The sequence below is a fragment of the Carettochelys insculpta genome, chromosome 4, assembly GCF_033958435.1.
Source record: "Carettochelys insculpta isolate YL-2023 chromosome 4, ASM3395843v1, whole genome shotgun sequence".
Lineage (NCBI taxonomy): Eukaryota > Metazoa > Chordata > Testudines > Carettochelyidae > Carettochelys > Carettochelys insculpta.
In genome coordinates this window covers 106,892,257-106,914,057 of record NC_134140.1, presented here as the reverse complement: position 1 = coordinate 106,914,057, position 21,801 = coordinate 106,892,257, and the positions used below count along the sequence as shown (strand labels likewise).

Sequence of the window (21,801 nt, the reverse complement as noted above, 5' to 3'; positions counted from 1 at the left end):
CTTCGGTTTCCCTTGTCAGTGGTCTCAGTGCCTCCAGGGTTACAGGTGTGAAGTCTCTGCTCTACAGACCTGGCTGACAGCCAGCTGGCTTTTAGCTCATGTAGAGCACATAGCTTTAGCCTCTAAGGCTGTGTCTACACGTGCCCCAAACTTCGAAATGGCCATGCAAATGGCCATTTCGAAGTTTACTAATGAAGCGCTGAAATGCATATTCAGCGCTTCATTAGCATGCGGGCGGCAGCCGCACTTCGAAATTGACGCTCATGGGACGCTCATGAGCTCATGGGAATAAGGGGACTTCGAAGTAGGCGGCATCCTTTCGAAAAGGAGCCCCGTCTGGACGCGACGCGCGGCGGCAAGGAGCATCAATTTCAAAGCGCGGCTGCCGCCCGCATGCTAATGAAGCGCTGAATATGCATTTCAGCGCTTCATTAGTAAACTTCGAAATGGCCATTTGCATGGCCATTTCGAAGTTTGGGGCACGTGTAGACACAGCCATAAGGTGGCAGGTTTCTTCCCTTCTGACAATGTCCCTGGGTTTGTCAGCCTTACACATGCATATGTTATTACAGCATGCATAGACAGTTACAAATAAAACCTACTACTATGCAGACTAGAAGGTATGCACTAAAGCTTGCAATTGGAGAAACATTACATTAGACATGTATGCACATTTATGTACCCAGTATATAGCTCAAATTATGGGCATGTAATCTGTTGCTTATTGTGCACTCTCTTCAGTGTGATACCAGTCAACTGAAACTATAGAGGCAATGTTAACAGTTTTCTGAAATTTTTGACAGTTAAAAATATACCATGTGAAAACTTTTCATTAGTGTATTGCAAAATATTGGTATTTGCCATTTTTGCCACTTGCTAAGCAGCTTCATCACTTCTGAAAAAAAACAAACATGCCCATGTATAACCAAGATGAAATCTTCTAATTTGTTGTTGTTTGATAGCTTCAGCCCATGAATACCAGTTAGACATTGAAATTAACTCATACAGTAAAACTATAGCCTTCATTATGCTGCAGTGTGTCTGGACCTTTGCAAATATGATATTTTTCATTTTGGGTACCATTAATTCCCCTGCCTACAGGCTTACAGCTCCCCTCAACAGTGCCATAGTCTATCTTATCTACATGTAAATAAAATGAGCTTTCAAATGATAAATGATGTGGTGGGGTGTCCAGGCTGGGTACTTAAACTCCAAAATCATGGCCCTTTTAAAAAAAATGGCCACACCCCTGAATGTGGTGTTCCTGCACTGTATCCAGGACCCTGTAGGTCTTGCCAGTCTAGTAAATTGGTTTTCTTTTTTCCTTTCTGACAGATGCCAAAAATCCCACCTGTGAAAAATCAGCAAGGGGGAGAACACAGTTTTATTTGTTTAAAACAAAGCCCCTACAGTTGGGACATCTGGTCACCTGGGTAGTACTAGTACCTCAATTAATGAATCAGTTGAAGTCAAATCTGAGAAAGATATATGTGATGCTACTGTGAAGGAGAAAGCATGCTGAAGAACTAATATGTATCGTAGCCTCATACCAGTAGTAGGCATCCTTCAGTCTACGTAGACTATGGATCGTGCCCTTCGTAGTTCCATTTGGGATCATCATTTGCAGCGTCGGCTGTGACTGTGAAGGCCCACACGAGAGTGACAGTCCTTGCTGAATCTGTTGCATGTGTAATGGGTGTCTGGCAGGTCCTTACTGTGCTTTCTGTGGGCTCGCTTCTCCTCTGCTAGCTGTCTGATCCTCATCTCACCCTTCTTAAGCCCCTTGTGTAGTTCCTGCCTCCATCTGCTGCGATTGTCTGCCAGCTCCTCCCAGCTTTCCGGCTCAATGTCTACCTCCCTGAGGTCCCTCTTGCAAACATCTTTGTAGCGCAACTGGGGGCATCCGGGAGGTCTTTTGCCAGAGGCTAGCTCGCCATACAGGCTGTCTTTTGGGATCCTTCCATCATTCATCCTGTGGATGTGGCCAAGCCAGCAGAGCTGCTGCTGCCTCAGGAGGGTGTACATGGCTGGGATTCCAGCTTGCTCTAGGATGGCGGTGTTGGACACTCTGTCCTTCCGTGACATTCCAAGGATGCGCCTGAGGCAGTGCAAGTGGAAGACATTCAGCCTCTTTTCCTAGCAGGTGTACAGGGTCCAAGACTCACTGCCGTAAAGGAGGGTGCTGAGGACGCAGGCTCTGTAGACTTGCATTTTGGTGTGGGTGTACAACTTGATGTTATTCTGCACTCTCTTGCTGAGTCTGGACAGAGTTGTGACTGCTTTTCTGATCCTCCTATTTAGCTCCATCTCCAATGACAGGGGTCAGGGATGGAGCCTCATACTAAAAAAGCCATAATCAGAATGGGGTACCATCTTGCTAAGTACTCTGAATAATTAAGAAACATGGCCTGTCACCTGAAGAATTTAGAATCTAAGAAGATAAGTAACATAGAGTGCAGATGAGGATGACAAACATGCACAACTACTTTAATTTTGGTTTTATAGTTAATGGCATTTGCCCACCGAAGCTCAAAGTGGCACATGGTCTTGGGGTGGAATTGGATTCTTCATTATTTCTGGATGCTTATTTGCATCATCAGGATTGCCTTCTTCCAGCTTCTCTGAGCTAGAGAATAGCATCTGCTGAAGCAGTGTATTAGTCAGCCAGTTACATCTAGCTAGAAGTGCTTCAGTATCATATACCTCAGATCAAAATGTACAGGTAAACAAGCTGCAGTTTATACACAACAGAAAAGCCAGACTCCTAACTCCAAAGAAAGTTCTGGTGTTCTGCACCATACAGTGGATCCTTTTCCATATTTGTATCATGCCCCTGGTGGTGGTCATGATCTGTGAAGCCTTCAGTCTGAGACCAAATTTCCCTCTTTTGTGCACCACTCTGCACACGTTCCTCTTTAATGTGAATCTCTAGTTCTTTGAAAACCTAGTAAGGCCACCTTACACTGTCAGTTCTCGTAGCTTTAGTGTGTATCTCACAAAGTGGCCTTTGAGATTCTTCCTTTTTTAATTTAAAAAGGACCTTAAGCTTTGAAGACAAAAAGCTTGATACCAAGAACATAACAAGCCTGAAGGAAGGCAACCTGCACCTTTTTATTTATTTATTTATTTATTTTAAGTATCATGGTGTTTTCAGGCCCTTCTCATGCTTTTTACAGACCATGCCTCATGGGTTTTTTTGAAAACTTGAGGTAAAGATGCCAGTTGTGGTGGGATATTCTCATAGGGATTTCATTACATGACTGATTTAAACCCTTGTACTCCAAGTGGAGCATACGTCTTCTACAAGTCTTCTCCATTTCTCTCTGGCTCGAGACAAATCTTGGGACTCCAGGAGTACCCCAGTTGTCCTTCAATCACAGCAGATCTTCTCCACATTGCCCAAGGTCTTCCTCTTTTGCATTTTCCTTGTGGGTTCCATGTGAGAGCTAGACGAACTATGCTGGACAATTGTTCTCTGAGAGTTTGGCCTAGACATTCCTACTTTTGTCCCTTGATTTGAACATACGGTAGTTCTTGTCCTGCTCTGTTCCAAAGCTTCTCATTTGTGACCAAGTCTTGTTATGTGATGTGAAGGATGTACGTCAGGCAACTGTTTATGAATGTCTGTAGCTTGCGATCTGAAGACTTTTTAGTAGTGCACCAGATCTTGCATCCATACAAGACTACACCGTTCACATTTGTGTTGAAGATCCATAGTTTCATCTTCACAGATATTATTTGTGAACTCTACATGGGATGATGAGTCTTGAATGAAGCTGTTGCTTTCCCTAGCCTAGCATTAGTATCCTTGTCTGTTCCTCCATCTCTGCCCATAATACTTCCCAAGTTGGTGAACTGCTCCACTTTCTCCAGGTCACCCCCTCCCTGTGTGATGGTGGTGTTAGACTGGTCGATCCTCATTGTCTTAGCCTCTCCCTTGTTAATGCTCAGTCCAGTAATTGATGCAAGTTTTGTCTAGCGTTGCCACCAGGCTCTAATTAAAGCAGGGACAATGGGTGAGGGAGAAAATGGGGGACATTAGCCACATGAGTACCCCCAGCCCACGGAAGGGCCAGGACACTCCTTTGCCTCAGGACCCCACCTCGCCTCTTCCCCCATCCCACCTCTTCTCCCAAGGCCCCCTTCCTAAGCCATGTAGGCCAGGCGCCTAGCAGGGCCCGGGGGTCAGCACGTGCGCCTGCATTAAAGGCTACCCTTCATTGCCAGCACACAGCTGGGGGGGTCGCCAGCCCTGCCCGGGAAGGGGGCAGAGCAGGAGTGGGTCCAGGGACTGGAGGCGGGGGGGCCCCTTCGGCACGGAGCCAACAGGGAGCGAGTGCAACGGTCCCTAGGGCGGAACGAACCTTGCGTGGGGAGAGGGGCGCGGGGGCGCAGGAAGGACTCTGCCCTACCACGCATGCTCGCACCTGCCCCCTCCTCTCGCCGTGGGGGCGGGGCCGGCGTGGGCCGCATGCGGCACTCGGGGGCAGCGGGCCGGCGGCTGTGCTAGCCGCGGGAGAAGCGATGGGGCCATGAGGGGCGCTCCAGCCGGGCGCTTCTTCCCCCTCCGCAGCTAGCGCAGGCGCCGCCGCCGCCGCCTCGAGCAGAGCCGTCCCTCCCTCTCCGCCGTTGATGCCGCTGCCGTTGGGCGGCGGTGGCGCGCGCCGCGGAGAGGCCGTTTGATTGCTGGCGGCGGCTGGTAACGGCCGCGGTCGGGCCGAGGCTGGGGGCCGCCCCCACTATGCGATGGGGAACTGCTGGGCGCAGTGGTGCTGCGGCCTCTTCTGGCGGAGAGAAGCGGGGCGGATCCAGCGTGGCGGAGGGTAAGGCGGAAGGAGCGGCCCCCTGGGGCGGGGAGGTGCCGGGCCGGGCTGGCTCCGCCCGGTGACCGCTGGGGTGCGGGAGCTCCTACCGGCTCCTCGCCGACCTTGCTGGCCGGCATCGGCCGTTACCCCGCGCTCCCACCCCCGGGAGGCGGACGGGCCTGGCTACTGCACGGCGGCGGTCCCCAGTGGTACTTGAGGCGGGCTGGTCTCTCTTCCCCCGGGAGACGGACCCCGCCCCCGCCATGAGCCGGAGCGGCTGGCACAGATGTGAAGGGAGCTGCGGGGCCACGGGCCGGGCGGCGGGTCCGGGGTGGCTTACGGCGGCAGGGGGAGGTGGTGCTGTGGCCTGGAGGACGCTCTGGGAGGTGACCCAGCTCGGGCCTGGACAGAATCCCGTTGTGTGACACAGCGGCTGGGTGGTCCCTCGCGCTTGCAGTGCTTCCGGGTAGATCGGGGTGGGGAAACTCTTTTGGGTCGGGGGCCACCGGCCGTAGGCAGGCCAGTCAGGAGCCACAGTAGTGCAAAGCCAGAAGCACCCTCGCTGCTATGGGTCCCGTCTGTGTGAGGCCAGGGCTCGAGGCGGAAGGGAGGGTGCAGGAGTGGGCTGTGGGTGCAGGGAGTTTTAGGAGAGGAGTGGAGGGTCTGCATGGGAGGGGATGCAGGAGGAGGCTGGGTGTGTGGTTTAGGTGAGAGGAAGGGTGCAGGAGAGTGTAGGGTCTGGAAGGGAAAGGTCAGGGTGGGGTTAATGGTCTGGGAGGGAGGGTTCAGAAGCAGGGTGCCGATGGGGAATCTGGCTGGGAGGGGGAAGTGGGCTCCGGGCAGGTGGGGGTTAGGGGTGTGGGGGGTCTGGATGTGATTTGGATCCAGAATGCAGCTTGCCTGATCCTGCCCACGAGGCTCAGGGCTCCACACTTTCCATCTGTCATGGGCCAGGTACCATGGAGGGGAGCTCCCCTGAGCCTCAGGGTCTAGATCTGGACAAGTCATGGTCCAGATCCAGACTGCAGGCCAGGGGTTCCCCACCACTGTTGTGGACATTACTTAAACCCACAGGAGGACTTTCCCCATTAGTGTAGATAATCCAGTTTTCCCAAGATGATAGGTTGACCAAAGGTAGCATCTATCATGCTAGTGCTGTCCATACATGGATTTAGATTATTTTACTTATGCCATTCAGGGTTGTGCATTTTCCATGCTCTTGAGCAGGGTGTGTGGGTTGATCTTCATTTCTAGTGGAAATGAGCCCTACGATTCTATTGCTAATGTTACTGAAAACTTGCTGCTGGGAGTAGAGAATTTGTTACTTTTACAAAGTAAATCCTTTATTCTCCAATGGGAATTTATAACCCCTGCAATAAAAGCCATATAAGCTCTCCCTCTAACATAAGCACCGGTATGGACACCCCTTTTTCAGCAGAACTTTTGTCATTCACGCTCCTGAGCAATATAAGTTATACTACCATAAATAGACTCAGATTATGTCTACACTACTTAGGGCTGCAACACCCAAGTTTAATAGATGCCTTGGTACCTAACACTGATTATCTGACTGTCATAATGTCCACCAGTGCCAGATAATCATTCTGAGTACTAAAGAGACATAGGGAGTGTCTCCAGTACTTTGTAGAGATATCGGAGAGATTCCAGTAAGTCCCACAGAAATCATATAAAATGTTTTGAAGGATACTGCCATCCAAGCTAAACTTGAGTCAGTTGATATTGTGTGCTGGGATTATGTTGGTGACACCCTTGTGAGTTCAGACCTATCTCTACTCAGGTATGTTTAGTGGAGTTCCTTTATTGCTAAAATGTAAATGTCCATTATTGATCATTCTTTGAGGTAGTTATCTGAAAGCAGGAAGTGAGAGTTTCGAGAAAACTAGTAAATGAGGAATTGGGGGAAAAAATAGTTCCTGGGAACTTGCTTTCATTTGGATTTGTGTTGACTGAGCCTAAATCTTGAAGTTGCCATGTTATGCAGAGAGATCAGGTTATGCCTTTGCATATGTTATCTGGATAACTAGCAAATACATATTGGTTAGCTTCTTTGCCGCTACAGGTTAAACCTCTCTAATCTGGCACACACCTGTCCAGCAGCATCCATAATCTGGCATGATTTTAATTAGTTGTATGACTATTTCTTATATGTGTGGCCAAGTTAGCTGTGACCCCATAAAATATGCCACCACACCTGGCTCTCAGTATTCAGGGATGCTGTTTAATGCTAATTTACCCCCAGATGTGGTCTAAGAGCAGTAAGCAGTGCAAGTGTGAGTAATGCTGCTTATTGACTTCTCGTGATCTGGCAAATTCTCTCATTCAACATCAGTCTGGTGCCAAGGGTGCTGGACTAGAGAGGTTCAACCAATAGTATCACTTTATGGTAATGGAATCTTGTAAATGTTTCACAGATCAGTTGGGAGAGACTATTATGGTATTAATTGAGAGGCTTAAAGAATTCTGAAAACCTCTGTAGTACGTGCCTTGTGAAGTGAATTTTACTGATAAAATTGGTGAAAATCCCTGGTTACAAACCATACTATTAATGTACACAGATCCATACTTGTGGAATCTGATGTTTTTCCCATAAAGGTAATAGTAACTCAGTGGTAGAAGGATTAGCCTCTTGAGAAAATCAGCATTTCACTTTCACTGTATTGAGTGAAGTCTTTTTAACTGTAAAATTGGAGAGGTTTTGTAAATGCTCAGGATAACTGAAAGAATTCCTTATTATTTATTTTGCACATTAGTGTACTTATATATGATGCTCTCCAAGTACTTCATAGCTACTTGTATAAATTTCACTTGTCTTTGTGTGAAATTGAGATTTTAAAATAACTTTTGAATTACTGTAGTAATTGAGTTCTCAGTGGAAACAACAAGGTTGTCAGAGTTGCCTGGTAATCTACAGAATTTGGTCTTTTTTTGTTTTGCTTTTTACCATTTGTATCATTTTTAATTGTATCCTGAAACAATTCTGTATTCTGTTAATATTGCTTTTCAAGTAAAACTTGATGTCTGTGACCTGGAGCCATAATTAAAAAGTAGGTCAGGTTTAATACGTTCCTGTCCTCAATCATAAGTCCTTTTCTGTTTGCTCCTAGAGTGATCACATCGTTCATAAAAGGCAGCTGGGGGTGAATAAGTATAATTAGTGCCCCTGGCACTGTTTGGCTGTCCTTTCCATAATAAGTTTAAAGTGCAGACATTTTTGTCACTGATGTAAAAAATCAAAATAAGGTTAATTTTTTTCATGTTCCTCTGTTCTTGCATGTATATTAACAAGATTTTAACATAAAAATCCACCAGTATGAATATGCAACAAGATTTTATTTAGCTTATTTACACCTTCCAGGGAGGTGTAAATGTGAACAGCTATAAAGTTCTTGTTGTGAGATGCAAGAAATAGAGAAACAAAGTAATACTGTAGCCTTTTCTTGTAAATGTTCCTTCAAGAAAATAATTAAATTATCGGTATTTAAATAGAGAATATCAGAAAGTAACAAATGTGTGCACACGAGTATTGTTTTCATCTTTTCAGGTCAAGTAGATAGGAATGGAAAGGGTGGTGAAAGCTACATTTTCACCATTCTTTTCTTATTCACTCTATTCCATACCTTGAGAGGTGCCCAATGTCCTTATGTCTTCTGTAACCACAATGCACTGCTGACAGTCAAAGTTAGCAAAGGTAATGGCGACAGACTTTCTAAACATGTGACAGCAACAAAGTGTCCTGGGGCACCTTATAGACTAACAGAAAAGTTTTGAGCATGAGCTTTCGTGAGCACAGACTCACTTCATCAGATGCTGAGAGTCTGTGCTCACGAAAGCTCATGCTCAAAACTTTTCTGTTAGTCTATAAGGTGCCACAGGACCCTTCGTTGCTGTTACAGATCCAGACTAACACAGCTACCCCTCCGATTCTAAACATGTGGACACTCACCATCAACTTAATAAAATCCAGTGGAATAAAGTCTACTTCAATAAATATGACTTTATTTCCTAGTGTAGACACAGCTTCAGTAGACCCTCAAGATACACACAACCATGTTGCATGTGTCTTGGGTTAACGTTACTGCCGACCCTGACAGGAATGGGGAAACTGCTTCTCTTAGGGATAGCAGCCTAACTCTTGCTGTGCCTAAAAGGAGCAGTTTCCTGCTCCTGTCAGGGTGGCAGCTGCTAGTCAGGCTGCTGCCCCTGACTGGAGCAGTTTCCCAGTCCCCAGAGCGATGGGGAGCTGGGATTGAAGCTGCCCACGATTCCTGGCACCCGTCCACTGACTGGAGCCCCAAAACTGACCTAGGCTGCTGCCCTGGTTAGTTTCCGGGCTCTGCAAGGGGAGGGGAGATGAGAGCCAGGCTGCAGCTTGGTTGGGGACCTGGGAAACTGACCAGCCATGTGCTGGTCAGTTTCACAGATCCTGCAAGTGGTGGGGAGACAGAAACCAGGCAGACCCTGGTTCCTGGCTCCTGCAAGCCCAGGGGACCTGGGAATTGGGCAGCAGCCTGGTTCCCATCTCCCCTCAACTTACACAAAAAATTGAGTTACATGGGACACAACCCCTGTGTAACTTGACGGTTTACTGCACCATTCGCCAAACAGGCCTTTGTTACGTACTGGTAGTAGTAGGCATAATGAGTCAGACTGTGAGCAATGAGTTTTTGAGAGGCTAGCCAAAATGGCCTGCCTTGAAGAGCACAGATAAATGTGAAGTGGTCCTGATACATAAACTGGACATCGTTATAGATATAAATTCCTTTCCCAGTGAAGGAATAATTCTGTTTACACCCTCTTTCCATTTAAAAAAAAAATTCTGTCTGCACACAAGTATTTTCATAATCCAGTTTGTCTCCCCTGTAACTGAGTGCATCAGTTAATATAATTCTGTTAATAATGGTGGTAAATTGGCTTAACATTAAGATTAACTCATTTCTTTTGAAGTATTTTGCTCTTGAACTGCTTAAAAATGGTACCAGTGTAACTATCAGACCTTGTTTCATTGGCCGTGTCTACACTAGCCAGAAACTTCGAAATCGCCATACAAATGGCCATTTCAAAGTTTACTCATGAAGCGCTGAAATACATATTCAGCGCCTCATTAGCATGTGGGCAGCTGCAGCACTTCGAAATTGACGTGACTCGTCCAGACGGAGCTCCTTTTTGAAAGGACACCAGCTACTTCGAAGTTCCCTTATTGCTATCTCTTCATAGGAATAAGGGGACTTCGAAGTAGCCAGGGTCCTTTTGAAAAGGAGCCCTGTCTGGACGAGCCACGCAGCGGCAAGCCACATCAATTTCGAAGTGCCGCGGCCGCCCTCATGCTAATGAGGCGCTGAATATGTATTTCATCGCTTCATTAGTAAACTTCGAAATGGCCATTTGCATGGCCATTTTGAAGTTTTTGGCTAGTGTAGACATGGCCATTCTTTCATAAATAATTTTTAGACTATTTTAAGAAGATATTGAGGGCTACTAACCTGCGGCGAAATCATGGCTTTATTTTCCAGATCAAAGTATTTTAGAACACATTCAACTGGAGAACACTTCACTATAGAGGTAAGTCCGTCGTCCCTCGTCGTCGTCCCCCCAGCCTTAAAAACTTCTTAAAAAGTTATATCCTAACCAGACTTTCTGGTGCTTGTTTTCGTTTGCACAAAGTGGAACTTCTTAACATTATGCCAGACTAAAACAATAAGTAAATAATGAAATAGCAGTTGTCTTGCCACTTCCGTTGTCCAAGTAAAAAGAATTAAACACATCAGTATTCTAAGCTGTAATGCCTGTAGGAACCAAATGCCCTATCCGCAGCAGATAAGAGAGTAGCAAAAATTCTAAAGTGCTTTCTATACTATAGCTTCCATCACACTTATGCTGGGAGTGAAACTTATCACAATTTTACCATTGTAAATTCATCCCAATTTAATCTTCCATTGCTGGATCGCAGAAGCCTTCTCCCAAGATCCAGAAACTGTCCAGTGTTGAGAAGAAAATCCTGAATTTCAAGCAAGGCAAGGAATTGCACTATCAAAGGCTATCTCTTTAGCTAAAGGCAGTGTGTATGTCTCTTGCCTAGCTTCTCAAGTTCAGGGACATACAAAGGTTGAGTATGTTCGTAGAGCATGGTGCTACAGCATGACAGGACTCTCTTGACGGACAGGTTATTAATATGGGTATCTAAATGAGTCCCTGAACAAGGAGGGCGTGAACCTCCTGTTCACAGGTCCCAGGACCTGAACCAGAATCCTGCTGCAACCCCAAGACAGGAGAGTGCCACCCCGGTACGCTCTGGTTCCCGCTAAGGCCTCCTGGAAGGAAGTGGCTGGCAGAGACAAGGAGACCAGGACAAGGGTTAAAGTTAAAACAAAGTAACTAAAATTTTTATTTGAGGAACACCATCAAATTTAAAATGTATCAAATCTAAATGGCTAACTTATAAACTTACGATAAACATTGTGCCCTTGCTGATTCCTGTCAGATGTCTTTAGATTTTATTTTACCGGAAGGCAAAAAAGGTAAATTAGGATAGTGAGTATGGGTAAGTATAATCAGGAATAAGGGGTTTTAGATCTCCACTGTTCCCTTTAGAAAGGAGGGGTGAAGTTGCTGGCCTCACCCCCTACCGGGGGCAGGGTGCTAGCCTGCCCCAAGGGGTTAGGGCTAGGAGGCTGTCAGGGCTGTCCCTCTTCTTGGGGGGGGGCGCTACTCCAGTAAGCCTAACTAGAGGATACCTGGGAGGCAATAGGCTCTTCCTCAGGTCCCTTAGGGTGAACAGCGATTGGGGAGGCAGGGTGGCTATGCCTACACCTGCAATATTTATTTATATTTATATATAGATATGGGTTAGGTAAGAGGGGGGAGGAAGGTCAAGCCTTTGCCTTATTAGAAACAACAATTATGATAACACTACTACTATAATAAATGCTAACAATACTGTATAAATGAATAATAACAACAATGAGCTATTAATTAAATGGGGTTTTAAAATAGTCAAAGTAACATCCCAGCCTGGGCTGTCAGGCCCCCAGGTATTTCCGCTCCTCCGTCAGGGAGGGTGAACAATGGAGGAGCAACCCCCCGCTCCCTCACAGAGGGTCCCAGTGTCCCAGGCTAGTGTCCTGTTCAGTGTTAGAGGGTAGAGTTTACGTGTCAAGTCCGATAGTAGTAGTCACAATCAGGTAAGTTGAGGTCCAATCTGGTGGAGTTGTAGGTAGCAGCTGGTGAAGACAAGATGGTGGCCCCAGGTTCCGTGACCGGGTGCGCAGTACCCACCGTGAGGTGGGCCAGTTCGCCACCTGGTCACTTCCCTGTGAGGCTGCTTGCTGCTGCCTGGTAGCGCTGTGAAGAGATGATTTTTTGAGAGCGCTGAGGGAGAGCTGCTGCTAGGGAGCGGTGGCAGTGAGAAATCTTGTGCCTCAGATGGTAAAGGCGGCACTCTGGGCGGCTGACACAGCAGTGGTGTGGCAGTGCCGTTAGTGATTTTAGCTCTGGTGGACGCTGCCTAGGCAGCCACACAGAGTGATTCGCTCCGTGATTCAGCTAGCTGGACACTGCTGTGCAGCCACACCAGAAGTGACTTCAGTCAGGTGGACGCTGCTGTGCAGCCACGCCAAGAGTGATTCAGCTCAGCTCTGTGCAGCCACACCTTTCTGCTGTCAGCCCCCTACTGGAGTGAGTGAGAGAGAGAGAGCCCTGAGTGAGCTCTGAGCTCTACTTATATAGAGCAGTCTCATGAATCATTCATGACATGATTATCATATTTGCACAGTTTTCAACAAGGTCTTCTGATTCAGGGAAGGTTCTGGAAACTCCAGGTGTCACCCAATCAGAGGCCTTTGATTCACATACCTGTTTATGAGTTCAGGTTACCGGGGAAACCAACTGACAAAAAGTGACTTGGTAATGCTGCCAAATGGCAGCCTGTGACACTTTAGAATTTCATGTGTCTGCATTGATTTTACACAGCCAAAGGCATGTTTTCCCTAGCCCACGGGGACGATTATGTCCAAAGGTGTTAAAAATCCTGACACAGCACACATGCTCTTGTTCCAAGAACTCAAGGACAGCTCTTTGCGAAAAGATAGCACTTTTTTTTGAAAATAAATTTGTAGTAGCTACAATTACTACTTTACTTTTTTTTTTTTCCAGCAAGGGAAACAGGTTATTGTGTACATAAAAATCTCCCCTTCTGAAGCATAAATCTGTCAGTGTGAGGCTGTTGCCTGCAGCAGCAGACTAATTGGGAAAGGAAAGTTCTGTCCTTTTCTAAACCTCCTATGTGGCTTAGACCTGTTTGTCCCTTCAGTGGGCCATTTCATGTACAGGTTAAACCTCTCTAGTCCTGTACTCTCATCTGGAAACATGTAATCTGGCATGGCTTTAGTAAGCTGAACAACCACTTATTATGGGAATGGCTTAGTTTCCCATAGTCCCATAAAGTTTGTTTATAGCCACCAGTTCTGGCTTTCTGTGTTCTGTGCTTTTACATAGGTGTGATTTACCCTTAAATGTCTTGTAAGAGTCCAGGAAGGGGTGGAATTATTGTTAGTGTTGCTAAACACTATGGACTTCCCATGGTCCAACAGTTTATCTAGCTCGGCACCAGTCATGTTTCAAGGGTGCTGGACTAGAGACATTCAACCTGTAGTAATTTTGACCTTACTGGAGCTCATGCTGCCCATCCGTGCTAGTACAGTAAACCCTCAAAATGCACAGTTTCAAGTTGCGTTTAACTTGCATTAATGCATATGAAGTGCAACTCAAAATCCTGCTCCCCTCAACCCTGGCTCAACCCCCTCAATTCAGCGCGCGCACACACACACCCAGCATTGGTTTAACCACCCTGTTCGCATGCGGCTTTGGCTCACAACCCCCGGCCCTGGTTCTAACCCCCCGCAGCCCAGCTCACCATCTGTGCACAGCTCCAGCTCACCACCACCCCCACACATGGCTCCGGCTCTTTCACACATGACAACACACATACCTCATGCAGCTCTGGCTCAGCTCTACCCTCCTGCCCCCCTTGCAGCCCTAACCCACCCCAGGCTTAGCCACTCTGCCCCCTCCCAAGGCCTCAACCTACCACCAGGCTTAACCTTCCCCAACTGCCCCCGACTTGCCCGAAATTCGAGTTATGTGAGGGTGTGTGGGAACACAACCCTTGTGTAAATCAAGGGCCTACTGTATTTATTTCTTCAGTGATGACAAAAGTACCTACAGATTTTGTATAGGCAACTCATTTTTTTTTATAAATTAAAATGTAATTATTTTTGCCCTATGAATATTTTTAGAAAAAAGGTCATGAATTTTATTGTTTGATGTAGCTTGCACTGCAGCTTTTGGCTTTGGTGCACTTTTATAATAATACACAGTACTTCTGTGTCTATAAGTGATAGTTTTATGGCTCTTATATTAGAACACATGAACTTCAGCAAATTCATCAGTCATTAAGTAATAAAACCATAATTTACCCTCCCAGCCAATTTGCTCAGGACACTGTATAATACAATGAAAGGAAACAAAGTTTGTAATTCTAACTCAATCATTACCTTCAGCGTAGAATACAACAAGTGTTGCTTGTGAGTGGTGGAGAAACTGATCACACTCCAAAAGTAATAGCTTTTCACAAAGTAGAACTTTTGCTAATTGAATATCATTGTCTTCAGTTGTTTTAATTGCTGTAGCATTGCCATAAAATATGCCTCATAGGTAATATGCTGATTTTATTTGTGTTCATTGCAGTGTGGTGTTTGTATTGCAATGACTGCTTGTCAGTAACCTTGTATACTTTGTTTTTCTTCGCAGTTTGAGAATCTAGTGGAAAGTGATGAGGTAAGTACTTGAGTTTTACGATACTCTGTAATTCAGCTAACTTTCACACTTGTAAAAAATCTGTAGTACTAAAATACAGCTTTTCCTCACCCTTCTGGCTGCAGCTGACTTGTTCATTGGTCTTTTTCCTGGAGACTTTGTTGGTATTTCTTTGACACTAGTGGGGCTTGATTTCACTCCTCTAAGGCGGTAGTAATTAATACTAATTTATCTCTGAAACATTTTGGACTTAGAGACCTCTGTGTTTGTTAACATGACTAGCCAAATATTGTCCATTATCATCAATGTGTATTTGTTTGGAACTGTTGAGATGAGGCCTATTTTGGACCTGTGGAATGTCTTGTCTCTAGAACCGATTTTGTCCATTATAGTCCCTTTACTGATTCTGGGCGGTAAAACCAACCACTGTGGTACCTCCAGAGAGATTTGTTCCAGTCAAAATGGTGTACAAGATTGGCCAAGTTCTAAGGCACAAGAGAGTCTCAAAAACTTACTAGGTTAATTTTAAAGGGTCTTTTTTTTTTGTAAACTTGACAAGAGAAAAGACTAAGCTATGCCAGAAACAGTCCGTGTTCCATTTGAGAAAACTGGTGGGCTATTCAAGAGAAGCCAGTGACTGATGTGTGCTACCAATGTTGTGAACAGACTGTATAAGCTTATTTAAAACTGTTGTACAAGGACACTTCTCCACAGCAGTCACAGAACTAGTCCCACGTCACAAGTGGTTGAAAATGCTACTTTTTACCTAGTGTATGCTTGAACTGTGTTAGTATCCATCATAAACCCACACTTCGTAGATTACTGCTCAGGTTCAAACATTTGAATTACAAGGGACGCCAATCCCGTTTATTGAAGGTGTAACATAGATCAATTTTGTGGTACCAAAATTTAAACAAGTTCATCTTAGATAGCAAAATACTGACAGAGCAAGTCTAGTATGTACAGCATATAGGCAGTAATTTTACTGTTATGCCAGGTTACTGTGTGTCTTTGAATGCATTATGGGTCACATGGACAAAGTCCAATTTCCTTCCGGTCGCTGAAGTTTTATAAAGTGTACCTCATGAATGGCATTTATTTTGTGGGTGGGTGGGGAAAATCAGTTGCCAGATAGTAGGGAAAAGAGGCTTATTGATACAGAAATCCCATTTACTACTTTTCTTCAAAAATTCTAAATTGCGGTACATGATGGACTAAAACAACTCTCTGTACCATTAGTGAACTCCCCCTCCCTATGCTAGGCTTCAGAAATTTAGTGGATACATTATCAGAGTAACTCCTACCCACGCAATTCCTAGATGAGACTAAGGACACTAAGTCCAGAGCTTCTGTCAATTCAAGTTAGAGCTTTCAATAGTTCAGGTTCTCTGTATAAAAACATGCTGGGCTTCCAACACTCACTGTTACAAGCAGCATTTGTGCTTTACCAAAAAAAAATTCTAGCTAACCAAGGATTTATACTCTTTTTAGTTACATAGGCTACCCCTGCTGATTTACACCTGATTCACTGTTTTTCATAATTCCCGCCATAATAATAATCCAGCATATTCTTTTGCAGTCCCGCACTTTTCTCTGTCCCTCACAACCAGAGGTGTATTTTTTTCAGCCCATGTGAAAATTCCAGCAAGTCACATCTGGGAGAAGCATGCTGTAAGGGAAAACTAGCTAAGTGGACAAACTAGGAAGTGTGGAGACTTTGCCGTGAAGTCTTCCAGAATCTGCAGTTTTTCAGGCACCAACCGTGGAGCTTTCTTCATCCGTGGACACTACCACAGTTGCCCAGGTTCTACTGCTAAATAATGACAATAAGTTGATAACAAGATGATAATGGCAACAAGTTAGGCTATTCAATGTGTAGCCTAACAGCCTGTTCTATAAGTCCCATATAGCTGTGTCTGATAGCCAGTGATATGCAGAAAGGGAGGAGAGGGTTGGGGATAAAACCCTAATCTCAGAGGCTATTTCAGGGCCAAAACAAGCTGGGGTGCTTAGCAGAGGATCTACTGTATGATCTAGCTGTATACGAAAAACCCTCCTTTCTCAAGGTATCACAGTTTTTTCACAGAACTGACAGGCTGAGCCTAGCTCCCTTTTACTTAGAAAGGAGGAGATGGAAAAAGGGGATACTTGTACCTCATTCCCACTAGGGGTTACTTGTACCTCAGAGACAGAGCCACATGAGTTTGTATTTGCAAAAACAATGAGGAGTCCTGTGGCACCTTAAAAACTAACAGATTTTATTTATACAAAAGCTCCCATGAAAGCTTCTACCCAAATAAATGTTACTCTTTAAGATACTACAGGACTCTTCATTGTAATTAAATGTGGGTATTTTGAGCTTAAGTTGTGTGTGAAAGTGTAGAGCTTTTTAATAAATGTAAGTTCATAGTTTGTATTTTTAAAAGTATATAATGGATTATCTCAATCATGCTGATTTTATATTTTACAGGGAGAGAGCCCAGGAAGCAGTCAGAGGTAAGATATTCTGTTTCAAGAACTTTTTAGCAGTGAGTGTCCATCATGTTCAGCATGTGACCAGAAGAACTCAATGCTGACTTCTCACTTAACCGATGCCTGAGAATTCTAGCAGTAGACAGTCATCCAACTACAGTGGGTAACTGTGCACTTACAAGACTTCAGTATGTGTAGCACAGATTTATTTTAATGTAGTTTAAAATACTTTTTAATGAAGTTTCGGCAATAGTAATGACAGCCCTCCTCCATACATAGACTATGAAGTGAGGCTATTGAAAGCAATATTTTGAATGTGTGAGGGTGAAGGGGCCCAGAGTTCGGGCTTCAACTCCAGCTCAAACAATAAAAAAGCAGTCAAGTAGCACTTTAAAGACTAACAAAACAATTATACTTCTTCCCCCCCCCCCCCCCCAATCCTCAAGCCTAAATCAGTTGACCTGAGTTATCCACAACTATGCCATGGGGTTTTATTCATGTGTAGTATTACTTGGGTGCTAAATCTAGCAGCCCAGACTCCAGAGACACTGAGAAGAGCTTGCTTGTTATCCAATCCTTGCCGCACAGCCTGTGGGGGCAGAAAAGTCAGAGGCACAGTGACAGAGGAGGACAGAGAGGTTATGCAATGAAGGAAGAATCATCAAAGGAAGAAGGCCAGAGACCATATCTGGAGAAGGAAATTAAGGCAGCTTTCCCAGGGCTAATCCTCCCCTTTTCCATACTTGAGGGTGGGAGTCAGGAAGGTTGGAGAGAAGTCTTGGACTGGTTTCGAGAAGAGCTGGGAACAGAGGGAAAGGTCATAGGTTTTGGTAGTGGGAGGTTGCTGTTACTCTTAACCTAAATAGGAGTGTGTGTAAAATTCACCACAAGCATTCAGAATGTTTCTCTTAACCCCCTACTTGTACTTAGCTTTGCAGCTTTGGTATTGGTGCCTGATCCAAACAAACTCTTAGATTTTTAGGGACATCTATGAAAAAAATTCAGAATAAGGTTGGCATCTGAGTCAATAGATTTAAATAAATCAGAATAAAGCAACATTTTTTTCAGTAGTCCACAACAGAAAAATAGTAAATCTCTTGATGTATATTCCAAACTATAAGTTTCAGGTTCTTTAAAAGTTTGTGGCACTTGACATTTTTCCCTCACAAGTTTTCAGTTTTCTTCACAATGTAGATGTTATGTAAGTGTATTTCAGTTATGATGCATAAATGCATTTTTAAATTTAACTGAATGTTAGTAAATTAACTGAAGGTGGATCTGTATAATATACATCAAAATTGCTGATGTTTGAGCCTGCTCAACATTTATTTTATTTAAGCTACTGTTGTGAAGTTTAAAACAAGTGGCATGTATTTATGCATAGAAAGAAAATGATGCAGAAGCTTTTTATGCATTTTGTATTTGTGGCTTTCTTAAACAGCTAGCCTTCTTAAATCTATGGCTTGTTTTTTGTATTGTGGGTTCGGGTTTTTTTTTTTTAAAAACGCCTTCCCTACTAACATCCCACAAAAGTTTCTTGGCATCAGTTTTGGGAGGGAAACCTGGACATGGACAAGATTCCAGTCAATTTTCCGCTGCTGTGTAATTCCACAGGCTTCTGCCACTCAGTCTTAAATTGGTCCACTAAAATTTGCAAAAATATATGCAAAAGTTAAAATTACTAAAATTATAAAATTTTCCTGTGCCATATATCATTAATACATTAATCTTTGATTCTGCAACATCAGTGGGCTTTGAGTTGGCACAGCAACTTGTCTTCAAGACCAGGGCCTTGCACATGTGAAACAATGTATATTGTATAGTTGCTAGAAAATACAAGATGCAGATATAGTTACATAATGTTAGGACATGATATAATCAACACTCGATAACATGAAGCAGATCCTCCTTTCTTGTTCTCTTAATAAAATCCTTGTTCTGCTCCTCTGATGCTTTGTTCTGAGTGAGTATTTTGAAATTTTTACTGCTTATTTAATAATAAGCTGTCATAAATATGTCCTACTTCTATTAGAGATTATATAAAGGGAACACAGTTAAATAGGATGGCATAGTACTGAGTGAAATGCTGTACAGCACTGAGTAATTAGCTGGAATCGAATTTCAAGGTTTGTAAGTTTTTTAAAAAAGGGAGGTGGGTTTTTATAAAGTATGAGTTCAGTTTTGGGGGGGAGAATGGCATTTTATTTAAATAAAGTTTAATACTGCCTTTAACAAAATGTTTTTATGTGTAATATACCTGTGTATGTAAAGATAAATAGTAAGGCCCACACAGGGGTGGGAGAAAAGGGAAATGAATGGTTTGTCTTCAGTGCCCTGGTGGCTTATTGTAAGTCAACAGGTAATGCACAACAATCTGGGTGTAAATCCACCTTATTGTTCATTAACTATGTAGCTCACATTCTTGGTGTACTTTGATTTACTCCCATTTTTGTAGTGTACTTTTAATGCACAGTACCAGGGTCCACATGACAGTGCATGGCATGCTTATATTAAGTGGATTTCCTGTGCAGAAGACCAATCAAATTAGAACTTCAGAAGGCTGGCTGAACAACTCAGTGTTACAACTTAACTGCTTCCAGAACCTCTTCAGTTTACTACCATTTAGCTGGCTTGTCTTACTCGTTCTAAATCTCTAATAATTTACTAAAGAGTGCCATTGTTTTCTCTCCTCCTTCAGACCTCTCACAGAGGAAGAAATTGCTGATCTGAGGGAAAGGCATTATGATTCTATTGCTGAAAAGCAGAGAGCAGTTGATATGAAACTTCAGTCAGAGGTAGATAGTTGTGATGGTTTGTATGATTTGATAGTTCTATGATTACTAGATTTTATTTATAGCCTACTAAAATTCACACAAAACAAGTTCTAAGTTGTGGCAAGAACTGAATCATTATTCATGCATTTATCAGTTAACAGGATTTTTAGTTGGCCAGGTTCTGTAGCTGTGCAATTATCTTTGTATCCAAAGTGACCACTTAATTCTTTTATAGCTTAATTTAAGGGCAAATATAATGAGGCAGACAGCACTCCGTAGAGAGCTATTAAATTCAAACTACATTAGCTGTTTTCCTTAGGCAAGGAGAAATGTCCTGTGTATTTGACTTAGTTGGGAAGGACAAAAACTTTTTTTTTTTTTTTTTGAAAGCACCTGACTTCTTAGACTACTTTTAATATCATATGCCATTGACAGTTAATGTATTGTGAGATGGAAATTTGTGATTACTTCCAGGTAAACAAATCTTTTAATGTAACGAAAATACAGCTCATGTTTAAAACTAGTTTTATAATTTATATGGTCCATAGTATTTAAAATAGTTCACTACTTTCCCATTAACAGCCATTATTAACAGGATAATAGCTGACTCAATGTTATTGGTTCTTTGAAAGAAGAAGCTAGCAAACTTGAAATACTTTGCATAGCATGATCAAGAAAATGGTTTCTGATTGTATGTTCTATAGTAGTTGGCTTTTTGTTTGTCTTTTTATGAGTAACTTTTTTCTTTTATTTTAGTAAACTTATATTTTTGTTAATAGGAAGATAGATAGGTTCTGCTTTTGTTAACCCTTATTATTTTGTTCATATGCAGTTAGCCTTACAAGAGGAGGAGTTAAGAATAGAAGAAGAGGCTTTATATGCTGCACAGCGTGAAGCAGCCAGGGCAGCAAAGCAGAAAAAGCTCTTGGAGGTGAGGGGAAAAAGACCCCAATACGTATCAGAGCTGCTGTTTATTTTATTTATTTTGCGTGCACAGACTATATCATAGTTTAATTTATTTTCTCAGAATTAATTTCTGAGATGCAGTTTACCTTGTAGCAGTATCTATTTTCATCCACAATCCCCCAAGTCAACTATTTTTATAGTAGAGTAGCATGTGTTGCATAAAAACATCTGCGCTTATGAATAGTAGCAGTGTTAAATGCCTAGTGCATGCTGCTGTTGATATTGGTGTCAACAGATAACATTTAGCCTCTATCATTAAAAAATGGGCTTTTTGTTTTCTATTTATCCAGTAGACAGTTGCTGGTCTGTCTTCTATGGTACTTACCACTTTGATTTTTTTCATGCAAATGTGATTGTATGGAAAAAAAAAATCATAGGGCATATTAATCCAACACTGGAAGTGCTTATTTGTCATCTCATTTAATTAGCTAGAAGATAACAACTATAGATTTTCTTATTTTATGAAGTGTCCGTAAGTATAAAAACATAGAACTGTATGCCTGCCTCTTTCCATCATCCATTTAAATGCCATTTGTGGCAGCGGTTACAATATGCCCAACAGAATAAAACTTCCGATATAGTGTACGTGTTCATTACAGACAGTTTTAAAACATATGGGTAGAGTTACTGAAGAAAATAGAACTTGACCGTCGGTATTAACTTTTCCGTAGCAGGTAAGAGCAATTAGGACTAATGTATTCTGCCTTACTTGAAGGTCTGATATGACCATCGTGGCCAGCTCACAGTACAAGGGACAAGGCAAAGACAAGATTATTTTCTTCCAGAATCCGGTGTTCCCAATTAGTTTCAAGATGTCTTTCCAGTCTGTATTTCTCATTGCTTTCTTATTACTGTGTTCTCAATTCTTTTTTTCAATGGCTTTATCTCCCTTTCTGCTTTTTTCATTTGTCTCTTTTAGGGTGTCATTATCAGTAATAGGTTTTATGCACAGC

At 43.3% G+C, this 21,801-nt stretch overlaps 1 protein-coding gene across 1 annotated transcript in view; it reads left to right on the top strand.

The window, feature by feature from the left end:
• Positions 1-1,387: 1,387 nt before the first annotated feature.
• Positions 1,388-21,801, top strand: part of AP1AR (adaptor related protein complex 1 associated regulatory protein) — a 33,595-nt gene continuing 13,181 nt past the window's right edge. Inside the window, exons 1-6 of the mRNA XM_074993428.1 lie at positions 1,388-4,823; positions 10,337-10,385; positions 14,631-14,657; positions 17,107-17,132; positions 19,807-19,903; positions 20,715-20,813. Coding sequence (XP_074849529.1) covers positions 4,747-4,823; positions 10,337-10,385; positions 14,631-14,657; positions 17,107-17,132; positions 19,807-19,903; positions 20,715-20,813 — 375 coding nt within the window. The 5' untranslated portion in view covers positions 1,388-4,746. The remainder of the gene's footprint in view (positions 4,824-10,336; positions 10,386-14,630; positions 14,658-17,106; positions 17,133-19,806; positions 19,904-20,714; positions 20,814-21,801) is intronic.